Source organism: Nematolebias whitei, chromosome 9 (genome assembly GCF_014905685.2).
Source record: "Nematolebias whitei isolate Nwh7 chromosome 9, NemWhi1, whole genome shotgun sequence".
In the NCBI taxonomy this organism is placed as follows: Eukaryota; Metazoa; Chordata; class Actinopteri; order Cyprinodontiformes; family Rivulidae; genus Nematolebias; species Nematolebias whitei.
The window spans coordinates 35,947,802-35,961,376 of NC_056506.1; the positions used below are offsets into that span (position 1 = coordinate 35,947,802).

General features: G+C 38.0%; 1 protein-coding gene across 1 annotated transcript in view; it reads left to right on the top strand.

The window, feature by feature from the left end:
- Nucleotides 1-13,575, top strand: part of epha4b (eph receptor A4b) — a gene marked incomplete in the record, with an annotated part of 121,366 nt that overhangs the window by 11,739 nt on the left and 96,052 nt on the right. The window contains 1 exon segment of the mRNA XM_037682299.1: nt 11,241-11,305. Within this exon segment, the coding sequence (XP_037538227.1) occupies nt 11,241-11,305 (65 nt within the window).

A 13,575-nucleotide genomic window follows, 5' to 3' on the forward strand; every position in this document is an offset into this window, starting at 1 on the left:
TATATATATATATATATATTAGGGGTGTAACGGTACGCTAAAATCACATTTCAGTTCGGTTCAATTTCAAGGAGGGCTTGGTTCGGTTAATTTTTGGTACAAAAAAAAGACTAAATGAAGACTTACAAAGCATTTATTTTGAAAATATGCCAAGTAAACAATACATTTGTATAAAAATAAATAAAAGTGACCCATTTGGTTGATATTTTAAATAAAAGGCACTCTTTACAATAAATAAACTATGCTAACAATAATAAAAATTTTAATAAATACAATAACAGTCAGAACCAGAACAATAAGCAGCAACAGACTGTTTACAATCTAACTAGTCAAGTTTGAAGTTTTTTGGCCAAAAAGACCAACTTGTCCACATTTTCTGTCAAAAGCACAGCTCTAGTTGCAGTGACATGATCTCCAGCGGTGGAGAAAACCACTCACTAACAACAGTAGCAGGAATAAAGAGGTAGAGCTTTGCTAATTTCGCAGTGTGGCTGTATTTGGCCTCATTACTCACAACCTCTTGGACCTGCTCCCACAGGTGGGACAGGTCCCTGGAAAAGTTCAGAGTTCAGTCATCACAGACTTCTTAGCTGGAGGTAATCTCTGATTTCCCTGAAGAGGAAGAAGACTCAGCTGCTATCTCTGTCCCAGACTGGAAATAAAACACCAATAGGTAAAAAATGAGTTAAAAAGATTGTAATTTTAAATTAAAAAAAGTTAATTAGATAATAATAATAAAAGAACAATACCTCTTCTTGAACGGTTGTTATGAGGTAGTTGAATCTCTCGGTCATCATCATCATCATCATCATCATCAGGGCTTTAATCTGGTCCAGGGCTTGTTGACAATATCAGTTTTAGCTTTTTCATAAAGTGCGGCTACAACTTTCTGCCTGAAGTGTTGACGTGATGGGATGTCGTAGCGGGGCTCAATAACTTTAAAGCCAGCGCATTAACAACATTTGGACGTAGATCTAGAACTTTAAAAACTCCTACAGCTTATTGCTCTGGACCGATCTGAATTACCTGATAAAGGTTGTTTAAATGCTGCTGTTATCAGTCTTTGCAACAAGCTGCTTTTCTTGCTTGTAGAAGAGATGTTCACGTTCGGATGGTGTCGTTTCAAGTGCGTTAACAAGTTACACGTGTCGTTGCTGCAGATCCACTCTCTGTGAAACAACGTCGACACACAGCTTTGGATTTGTTCACTTGTCTTTTAACAAGAAAGCCATAATGTTCTGCAACAGGAGACCGCAACGAAATGCTAGGCTGCTAATGCTAGCGTGCTGCAAGATAATAGCTCTGTGCTGAAACACGCTTACGAACTTTTGTTCCGCGGTGCATAATCTCTCGTTTATAAAATTTAATGAGTGAATAAATAACCGAAACGGTACGCACGTGGACCGAACCGAAGGTGCCGTACCGAAACGGTTCAGTTTGTACTACTATCCATACTTTGCTGTTTTTCCCTTATCGCGGGGCTTCAGGGTATGAAATGGATCCCCCACAATAAACGAGGGACTATTGTACATCTTTCTCTTGTAGTTTCAGAATTACACCATTAATTTGTACAGGAAGCTTTTGTCCACTGTAGTCATACAGCTCAGGTGCAAAAACCACATGATGAAATTCACTGCTGCCAACAGATTGACATGAAAAAAAAATTGAATTTTGTCTGTTTTTTTGTCATGGTTAAATGATAAATAAAACAACAAGACCCAGCTTGTTGACATTTATCAATTTATCACATGGAAATGTAGTGAAAAAAAAAATCTCAGGGATGAAAGTGGCAGATGCCGTCTAACCTAAAAACATCAGTGTTTTTTTTTTTTTAACAAAACATATTAGTGAGACATAGAAAGGCCATGGTTGTCATCATAACTGGAAGGTGGTATCACTTAGAGGGCAGAATGACCTAACATCAAAATATGACCAGACATGGACTCTACACATTTCTGTTGTCTCCTAAAGAAGCCATTTCAGAAGACCTATGAATACATCTTTTATTTCCATCATGGACTTGTTGTCAAGAACAAAGTGTATTGTTGTCCTAAAACAGTTCCATCCATCCATCCATCCATCCATCCATCCATTTTACCCGCTTCTTCCTTTTTGGGTCACAAGGGTCACTGGTGTCCATATCCAGCAGTCACTGTGTGAGAGGCGGGGGACACTCTGGACAGGTCTCCAATCCGTCACAGAGACACTTAGAGACAAACGAGACAAACAAACATTCACTCTCTCACTCACAACTAGAGGCAATTTAGAGTTACCAATCAGCCTAGCATGCACGTTTTTGGTTTGTGGGAGGAAACCGGAGAAAACCCACACATGCACGGAGAGAACATGCAAACTCCACACATAAAGGCCCCTGGCCAGGATTCTATCCAGCAACCTTCTCACTGAGAGAAGGCAGCTCTACCAAGTTAAAAGAGTTCTGATCTTTAAAATTTCGTAGACAATAATTCAAACAAGTTTTTTAAAAACCTTTACCCTGCTGTCAGTTTTGCGTTACATAATTAACTCAAAAGAATCATTATGATACTCTTACTGAAAAACTATAAACTACACAATAAATGCTACAGCTAGCTGGTAATGCTGTTCAAATAACCATAGGACGCTATAAATAAACATGCAAACTTGTGATGTAAAGGTTACTAGAATTCAATTTGCATGAACTGTTATGAAACTTTTGTGACTGAATTGGTGTTAAAATGACAGCATTACACTTTAAACTATAGCTGAAATTAACCGTAACTCATTAATTTTTTGTCCCAATCAAAGGTCGTTCAAAGAGCATTTCCCAGAACTCCATTATAAACGATCTGAACTATCACTTTAACTATTAGTTGCCCTTTTTAAGCTTTGCTAAGTTTTAGTAGTTGTCTTCAAACAATAGAGTGTACAGTCAGATGGCAGAATTTATACATTTACAATAAGAGCCATCCCAGCGATCCAAAGATAAAAAGCAGCCGGATGAATTTGGCAATGCACTAGACAGCATGAATTTATTAAACTGACTTATCCTACAGTTACTTAATTCAATCAAGACAGTCACAAAATTCAGAAGGGAACCAGTTTACCTTGTGTTTTGGGATTATTATTCCCTGGTGTCTGATATATTTATAAGTGTGGTGGGAAAAAGGATTTTTTCCATTCTTAAGCTATCGCTGGAGACCAGTGCACAGTTTGACATCAGCTGGTGTTAGTCTCACTGATTGGCTAATCACTCGTCTGAGGTGCTCGCTGGATATTTACATCAGAGAAAACAAGGTTTTATATCACAATCCCAAAGTAATCCATCAACTTGTTCAGAGATTTATATATCAGGACCCAGACGAAGGCTTTTAGATGTTTCAGCAGTGTTTTCTCTCCTGCTGTTAGTGACTCACAAGCAGCCGCAGCCGTTTTCATAGTTTACATTTACACAAATCTTTGTGTTTACTGTGAAGGATTTTTCTTGCACCAAGAAAAAAACATGTGGTGCTGATGTAAATCATATGGACCGAGTCTGGGCGGAGATTTGTAGCAATCAAAGCATTAGATAATCATTTTTGTCCTTGTTTTCTTCAGTGTTTTTCGAGGTAATGACTGTTTTTAGCAAATAAACAAATTCAAATAAATAAATTATAAGGATTTTATTACTATGACAAGGATTGCTACTTTTGAATGTGTTGCTCATGAGTGATTTTTCATGGTGAAATTCACTGGCGTCAAATCAAGAGTTGAAAATCAGGTTACAAAACATGGCAAAGGAACCAAATTGAGTGCTTTTTGTAAAACGGTAGTTTATCTTACGCAGGATGTTCAGCGCCTCATTTACATTTACCTTTAATTTTTCTGTCAGCAGAGGATTTTCACTACAGCACCTTGATTACTGATTAGCATTTTCTTGCTGGGGGGAAAAAAAAGAAAACTTAGCAGAGAATAATCCAAGTTTTCCATTTAAAAGCAAACAAAAAGAATATTTAGTAGCAGAAAACATCTAATGAACTCATTATGTAGGCACATGTGGTGCTCACTGCTCAGCCTGGGTGGTGGTCTTATTGAGCAGTCTTTGTCTTTGGGCCACTGGCTCGGTCTAAAGGTGTGTATTTACCATTTGTGTGTGTGCGTGTCTGAGTGTGTGTATAAGCATCCTGGCCTCTTTTGTCCGCTGGTCGGGCTGTTGGCAGCGCCGTTTGATTTCTGGCGCATGGATCACAGCTTCTCACAGCCCAGCTGAAGAGGTGGATGGTGTCCAAAGAGAAAAAAGAGAAGGGGCTGATAAAACAGAACAGAGGGGGAGGAAGAAAAGAGGAAAGAAGATGCAAACACTCCAGATGGAGGAAGCGCAAGTGAGAAGTAAAATGGACACAAAAGAGGACAGAAACAATGTATATAATTGAAAGTTTTATTTTAAAGCATTTTGTAGAGGGAAAAGAAAATAGATCCAGAGATCCCCACTGCTCACGCCCACCTTGTCCTCCTCGTCGTTTGCTCTCAGAATGTAAACCTCACAGTTTGGAGCTGAAAATCGATAAGACAGCCGGTGTCTCTGTAACCAAACAGCCCTCCCAGTAATCAGGTCACATGTGCACGGATCTGACGAAAGCCTGGGAAAAAGAAGGGATTGTTTGTTCGTCCTTTCAATACGTTTTGCTCTTCATGTTGTCCAAAAGCGGGAGCGTTTGGAAGGTGCTCCAAGTGTCGGAGTAATATGTCTTGCTTAACTCCTCAACAGCCCGGAGATTGGATGTGTGGGTCTGAATCTGTATTTTCTGATAGAGGATTGAACATGAGCCTGGTCTGTGTGACTGAGTGATGAACCTGGCTCAAAGCAGGCTTATAGAGTTCACAAACACACATTTTGACCAGTTCTCTGAAGAAAAACAAGAGAAATGGAGTCAAAGCATTAGAGCATTTACTGTAGACATACAAGCACAGAAAGGTAAAGCGTGGATTTACACTTGATTGGGGATAAAAGCCTATGCATTATCATTGTTTCCCAATTTTCTCTTTAACACAAAGACACATGCATACTGGCTGTGTCAGCAGACTAATACATAATTTATGAGTCCAGTCATTGATTAACAGTAATAAGTGGTATTGACAATAGGTGTGAGAAGAGGAGAAAAAGTGTCGATGTGTAGGTTTATGTATGTGTACATTGTCCCAGAAGGCTGCAAAACGGCTCTGGAATATCTAATGAGCTCAGAAACACTTTAGCCTAATAGATGGTGCCAAGAAGCCCAGTGGAAAAAAAAACAAAAAAACTCACTTATCTCAGAGAAATAATAGTTTTACTTTTACTTTTTTCTGTTTTTGAGATCTGTATTCATATTTCAATTAGGGCTTTAAATGACTACTCGAGTAATCTACACATCGATTCCTAGGACATCTATTGAGTTTTTAAATTTCACGTCGAGTAGTCGTAGTGACGTCATCACGGCATGTGATCCGCACCGGGCGCGGGCTACAAAATGGATTCCTCCAAGCAGACGGATGGCCCAAAGCAGGCCCAGTCTTGGTAAACAGCTAGAAATGCATCAGTAGTATGGACATATTTCACTAAAGATGAATCTTCCGGTTCAACTACCGTAAGGAAACACAAAATGAAACAACTTCCTGACTCTTTGGAACTCGTTGCGAACCGGTGTTGTACCATATTCTGTGACCACCGTATATTGTGACCGTAGGGGGCGGTGTTGCATGTCACAGAATATGGTGCAACACCAGGTCTAATGACCGAACCAGAACCAGCTTCCTCTGACCTTGTTTCACAAACTAAAAGCAAAAAATATTAATCTCTAAACCTATAAACATGTTAATCTCTAAAACTAAACCTAATGTGCACCACAGCTGCCGGTGGTGCGGGGTGGTTGTCCTCCCCACTGTTTTTAGTTTCGTTTTTCACGTGCCGCATGTTTCTTTCACTTTTGCAGCTTAATAATAATGACTGATAGTTTTGGTTTTCCTGTGACTTATTTGCAGTATGATAAATGGTAGGAGCATAATAGATGCTCCCAATGTTTTGTTGGTCTTTTTTTGGTAAATAATAAACACATTTTTTTGCGGTTTTATTTATTTATTTATTTTTGCATCTTGAGATCCTATGACGTCATCAACTACTCGAGTTCTACTCGAGTTTCATTATGTTAATGTCAAGTTTAAAAATGATGTAGTCGTTCAACCCCTAATTTCAATAAAATGGGATAATAAAACATTATGTTGAGTTACATGTAAAAGTACTAATCTTTCAATAAGCTGACTCTACTTTTGTTCTCTTAAAAGTAAAATGTGAAGATCAATATCTTTGAGTGTAAAATTACACATTTACATGTTCAAGCAGTAAAAACATTATATTGCTGTATTTTACTGAAATAGGTCAGAGTTGGTGTTAAAAGTGATATTTCCACCGTGTCTATAAAAGTATTTTATAGGTTGAAGACATTCATTTGACTGATTTGACCTTGTCAGGTTAATGTGAGCTCTGAGAGCCACAAACCAGCTCCTTCTGGACATTTCCAGATTTAGACGCAAAACTGGAAGTAACAGGGCTTTGTTAGTGATGAAACAATCTACTTTAAAAAAAGAACTTTTCAGATGCTTACATGTAAATTTAATTCAATTCAGCTTATTTATATAGCGCCAAATAACCACAGAAGTTGTCTCAGGCCACCAAACAGAAACATTCACATATTATAAAAGACAACTAGTAAAAGTTATCTATCTTAGAAAGCCACAGATTGTGTCGAACCTTCCCTTCGTCACAGTCTCTCATCCTGAGCAAGCACAAAGGCAACAGTGGAAAGGAAAAACTCCCACATAACAGGAAGAACCAGGCTCAGGACAAGCGGCCATCTGCTTTGACCGGCTGGGTTTGAGAGGAACAGACACACAATGGCAGGTCCAGATGTACTTTCATTAGGAGGAAAGACAATAATTACAAATACAAACAGGTAGAGTAGAGCAAGTAAAGACAGAAGCAGAGTGAGGAAATGTGGTCAATTTGTCCTCCAGCAGACTAAGCCTATAGCAGCATGACTAAGGGATAACTCAGGAAACCCAAGCCAACCCTAATTATATGATCTATCAAAAAGGAACGTCTTAAGCCTAATCTTAAATGTAGACAATGTGTCAGCCTCACAGACAGAAACTGGAAGTTGGTTCCACAAGAGAGGAGCCTGAGAACTGAAAGCTCTTCCTGTCATTCTGCTTTTGGAAACTCTAGGAACCACAAGTAAACCTGCAGTCTGAGCACGAAGTGCTCTTTTAGGAAAGTAAGGAAATATAACATATGTAACATAAGATGGAGCTAGGTTGTTGAGAGCTTTGTAGGTTAGAAGTAGGATTTTGAATTCAATTCTGTATTTGACAGGGAGCCAATATATGATATGAGCTATGATCTCTCCTACTAACTCCAGATAAGACTCTGGCAGCAACATTTTGGATTAACTCAAGACTTTTTTTTGACACCCAGATAACAAACCATTGCAATAGTGCAACCTAGATTTGATAAACATATGAACCAGTTTTTCTGCATCATTTTCAGACGAGATGTTTCTAATTTTAGCGATATTGCACCCACTTCGAATGTTATCAGCCCATTAAATGACCGTTATTAGTTGTTATCATCCCCATAGGTTGTGTTCAGACTATCCCTCCTAGTAGGTTTAAAGGCTCCTTGTTATCGCTGATGATAGTGCCTGGGGGTTAAGTTTAAGGTCAGTGCTCTGGGTCAGGTGTAAGGTTAGGTTTAGGAAAACGGTTAAATAAAGCTAACAAAAAACACACGGTTTGAGACGCGGGTGAAGCTGCATATAATTATCATAAAGAGTTTATGCCGTTTACTGGTAATCCACAGTTACTTGACTTGACTGGAGATGTTCTTACACCTCCAGTACATTATTCTAGGAGCTGGAGCACCATGGTCCTTTGTTGCAGCATTGTTTGCTTATAAAGGCATTAAAAGTCACGGTACATAAAATTTTAATAAATCACAAGTACCAAAGTTGTTTGTAGACAAATAATTGCACACCTGTGCGTTGCTTCAAATCATATCCATTTTTTTTTACATTGATAGTGACCAAGAATAACCTAATAAAATAAAAAAAAAACTAGCATTCTTCAAGAAATGCATATCACCCGCCACCTTTCATGCTAGAGTTTTAAACTAAACATTAATGAGCGAGCAATAACGCTGTATTGAAAAAGACTAGGATATAAAACCATATCCTTTTTTTTAATTACAATAATAAATTATGAAAGCATACACTGTGTAAGGTTCATATCAACCTGACTTTATTTTTCCAACAAATGAAGTTACCCTCTGTTTAATTCAGATATTCATATTCATTTTCAGGCTAAAGTTTACACAGTGAGTGGTGTTAGGCTAGAAGTATTGCTTTAAATTAGGCACTGAAGCTAAGAGATGATCATTTATATGAGTTACAGAAGCTGGCGTGTGTTGGAGACTAGCTGTTTAAGTGAAGCCAACAGCTCTCAGAAATACAATGTGATGCAGAAAAAGCCAGTCCTTCTGAGATAAAGTCCTGACACACAGTCACAGAGCTTTGGTAAACTTTCTGAGCTCGTCCATGATCTAAATGTAAAATCTGACGAGTGGAACTCAGTCTCTGTCACCAACTCAGGTGTGACTGAGTCTAAAGATTTTCACAGCATTTTTTTTTTTTTTCACTTTTCAAATCATAGCCCTGGGATTACAAAAAAAATACAATAAATTTCAGTTATTTATATACATTTCAGTCATGGCAGCTCATCAAAATCATACAAAAAAAGACAAATAAAAAAATCAGAATTAAGCAGAAGAAATTCATCAAGTATATTATCATAAATATATTAATCTGACTTTTCAATTTAAGTGACTATTTATTCCCAGAGGGAAATTGTTAGGTCAGTTGCAGTAAAAAAAAATAAAAATACAACAAATTGTTAAAAATATCTCAACTTTTTTCATACCCCCTCCCACAAAAAATACTATTTTTAAAATTTTATTTTAATACTGACATTTTTGCAACGTCTTTTTTTTCATCTTTTACACTATTTCCCAGACAGGACATGGCATGAGACATGATTTTTTTTTGCTTCCCCCACCCTATATAACAGGTCTCTCTTGTAAATGAGACTTCGAGGCTCAGTGGGAACTAACCTGTAAGTAAAGGTCTAACAATAATAATGTCATGCATCCTTTGCCTCAATTAGGCTGGGGTGGACCATTATATCAAAAAAGAAAAACGAAAAAAAAAACCTCTCCATTTGTGTGTGTGTGTTTTTTTTAATAATCCATTTAAAAATGTATAAAAGATGTCCAGAGTTGACCTCTTTATGAAAGCATTTGGCAATGTTACATTAGTGTGATAAGTCATAAAGAAGTCACCAATTAGCCACATTTGAATCAAACAATTTCACCAACTTTATATATAATATACTCATCTCTTTACTTACGTATGATTAGTCTTGAAAAAAAAAGCCTATGTGTGTTTCTCCACTGGTTCCTGAAATCATGTATTATTATATTATTATGCTCAATCTTTATGCACGTTTTTAAAAGCCCATGAAGTGAGAAAAACAGTCTAAATGGTCTTTAGTTCCTCAAAATACACTCAAGGGCTGGAGGTTTGCTCTGACCTTTTGCTTCACAGCACCTCCCCTCTGCTGTTTCCGTCTCATCCCTCTCATTTAGTCTCTCTCTCGCAGCTTGGCTCCAACATGCAGCAGCCTTCTCTGCTTTATTATTACACCGTGTGCACGATTATCTTGCCCAAAGTTTTCTTTCTCAGCCGCTGCTTTGTGCGAGTGCGTGCGGACACATGCAGATGTAAGCCATTACATGTGTGCAGCGCACATGTATACACACTTACAGCACCCCAGCATGGCAGCCCTCTTCCTGCTGCTGTGCTGTGCTGAGCTGAATGGAAGGGCTTGGAGTCAGGTAGCTCTGATGAACAGCATGAGCATGACAAGTAGAGAAAAAAGAAGAGAGAAAGACAGGAAGTCATTTTGCTGTATCTACCAGTAGCTGGGCAGAGACGATGGCTACTCTTCAGCTATGTATTTATTTGTGTTCAGAACAGCAGAAAAGCAACTAATCCATTATGGTAGCAAGTTTTAGGTAGTTTGGGCAAATCATATTTCTTCAACATCAATGTTCATGTTCAATAATCCAGATTCTAAAAACCCAACACTGTTAAGTCAGGTCATCTGGACTGTTTCTTATTTTTGTTGTTGTTGAGATGCTTCATCCTTCATCCAAAGGACTTCATCAGTCCAAGAAGCCACAACAAACTCAGTCCCACAAGCAGGACGCTCATAGTGGACCAACCAGTTTGCTGGTGACAAGATGGTTTCTGGGGCCTGCCCTCTCCCTCGTCGACTCCTCTGAGGCAGCCGTAGCTAAAGTGATTCAAAACATCAAAGTTCATGCTCAATAATCCAGATAAACAATCCAACAAAGTTCAGTCAGGCCATCTGGATGGTTTCTTTTGTTTGTTTCGTTGAGATGACCTGACTGAACTTTGCTGGAATCGTTCTTAAAGTAAAGATGTTCTTAAATGGTCCCACTGGTTGATCTAAGACAGAAGGATTGAAGGTAACGAATTGATGACTTCGACAGACGACAAAGTAGCAGAGCCAACGTACAAAAAGAGTACACGCAAATGAGTAAAGACTTTATAGTAAAGAAACAAGTTTTTTTTTTGTGCGTATCGCTGATCATCCTGCCAGTTTGGGTCAAATATATTTCTCACACTCTGACAACCTCTCTTCCACCTCCTCCGGTCGTCCAGGGACCATTTGCTCTAAACACATTTTTGGTTAAATACACATCCCGTGCTTTCGTGACTTGCATTTAAGTTGGCAGTCAAAATAGACTTAGCTACTGTTTTAATGGCAAAAATATAATATTTAGCAGTAAAATACAGCCTGTCTTCATGCCGTTGTCTCGCTCATTGACTTTGTGTCGAGCTGTTAACAGCTACATCGTAACCACAGTTATTTTACTGATGAAATTATAGGTTAACACTGCTAGTGATCCCACCGTCTGTGTACACAAACAGAAAAAGACATCCTAGTATAAAATGTAATAAAACAAGTTTTTTTTTGCACAATAGTTTACAATAGAACCGAGTGTTATGCAATACTTTTTTTTTTTAACACAATTGCTCTGAAAAGATATTTAAAGTAAATGGTGTTTGGGAGGGTTTGTTTTTGATGTTTGTTCTCTTTTTCTGTCATTGCAGTTACTTTGTTGGACTCCATGTCAGCACTGGCCGACCTTGGCTGGGAGGCTTACCCTAATGAAGGGGTGGGTATTTGCAGTGCACGCACACACACACACACATACATATCCTCTTATCTGTGCTAAAGCTGGTAATAAAGTCTAATTTTGTTGACAACTAGCAGGTTGTGTTTTCTTTCTACGGAGTTGGCAGCAACACTGGAGTGTGCGTTTTGGGGTGCACAGGGTTCTTGAAGGGATAGTCTGGTCGCTTTTGAAGTGATGAACTGTCAAGTGTTTATCATTAGTTTGTAACTTATCTTTAGTCAGAGCAATATTCTGTCTAGTTGTTGAGTTGGAGGAAAGAGCAGAAGTCTTTAGCGAGGCTAGGCTAGTTTTTCAGGCTTATAATACATTTTTCTCATACTGGTGTGGAAGAATTAAACATTGAATAATATCACACCTTTACATGGCAATGTTTGTTTAGTGTGTTACTGTTTTCTCAACCGAACAACGTAACTTTTACTCAGCAAATGCATTTGGGTTGAGCATCATGCCGTTGGTGCTGAGGCGGCTGAACGCATCTCTGTCTGAGCTGTCAAGCTGTCGTCAAGTGTAGAGCGAACCATCTCTTCCTAATTCAGTTCTACATGCTCTCTGTGATTCTCCATACGACTGAGTGCTGCCTCAATTCGAGGACGATCGACAAAGCAAGACTGCTCAACACTCATCTACTGTCGTTTTTGATGACACCCAGCAAAGGAGAACATAGAGGTCATGGTATATTTAGTGCTCGATTTAGGGTTAGTCATACAAAAGGAAAAGTAAGCCAAAGAAGGCCTATAAAAAGTACAATAAAACTGAATCAAAGTAAGTTGGTAAGACTGTAGAAAATGACAGATTAAAATTTCAGTTTGAACCAGTCCCTGCCATGACTCATCCAGTGACATGCTCCCTGAATGATTTAGTCTGCTGATGCAAAATCATTGACTTTTTGTTGCCCATATGCAACAATGTCTAAATATTTTATGACAATCTGAACGTGACAAATCCTTTTTTTTTTAATCAAACCTGACCCATTTTTCATATGTGGTACAGAAATTGAATGCATGTCTGAATATATAATTTTCAAAGTGACTGCAGTTTAAACAGTCGTGTTGCATTTTATCCAACTTTTACGTCAGTGAAGGAAACATATGTGGTTTGATCCAAGTGTTCATAATATTGATACCAACCTCATGCAATTTAAATTTTGGGACTGCACACCTTCAGGTACAGAAATGAAGTCCTTTTCTTTTTTTTTCTCTTTTTTTTATTGCTATATCCTGGATGACTGAGAATCTACAGCAACATATGATATCATGTTAATATAACTCAAGGATTCAAGGTTCTTTATTTGTCATTTACATCACATGTGGTGGAACTAAATTGTGTATACAGGGTTCCAGATATCTAACAAAAGCATTAAATGTAAAAGAAAAACAGTAATAAGATCTAAGATATGAACTAAGTAAAACGTTAACAAAAAATACACTAAGTACTAGTAGTAAGAAAGCAATACGCCGACCAGCAGCACGAACATGAGTCTGTGTGAGCAGATGAGCATGAATGAACACAGCAACATGATGAAATAGATCATGGGATCGATGAGTAAGTTTCACTTTTAAATGTGTCACTACTACTCCAAAAATAAAATCCTGTTTCAGACTAGCTAGCAAGAGGCAGGATGTATGTAATGTAACAATCAGGTCAGATAATGATTTAACTGGCTCCTTTTGCACAACAACTTCAGAATAGATGCACACATGCTGGTGTGTAGGATCCGTAGTTCCATAAACACGGCAGACCTCATGTGACGTCACATCTTCTGTGCGTGCAGGTCGCTTTAGAGCCATAGTAAGTTCACACTTAGGTCTGTTGAGGGGCGTTTTTAAAATATACCACAAAGAAATCAAATTTGAGCAAAAAAATAAAATGTGCATTAGAGTTGCTGTGCAAACAGTCTACATTTTGTGTACTCAAGGTCTCATTTACACCCCAAAATAGCAAAAATATAAAGTATAAAACAAAGAAACAGTACATAAAGATCTAAGATATATGCCAAATGGTACTAATATAATATAAATAAGTTGTATTAAACAGCAGCCTGAACATGATATTAACTAATGTAACATTTTTTTCTCATTTGTGTGGCTTTCGTGTAAAAGAGTCCACTTATAAGCCTGAAGAACAATTAAATGTACCCTCGCTTATCACGGGGGATCCGTACCCTGAAGACACGCAATAAGTGAAAAACCATGAAGAAGGAATCGTAGTACAAGTAGTACAAGTAGTACAAGTAGTTTATTTTATTATAT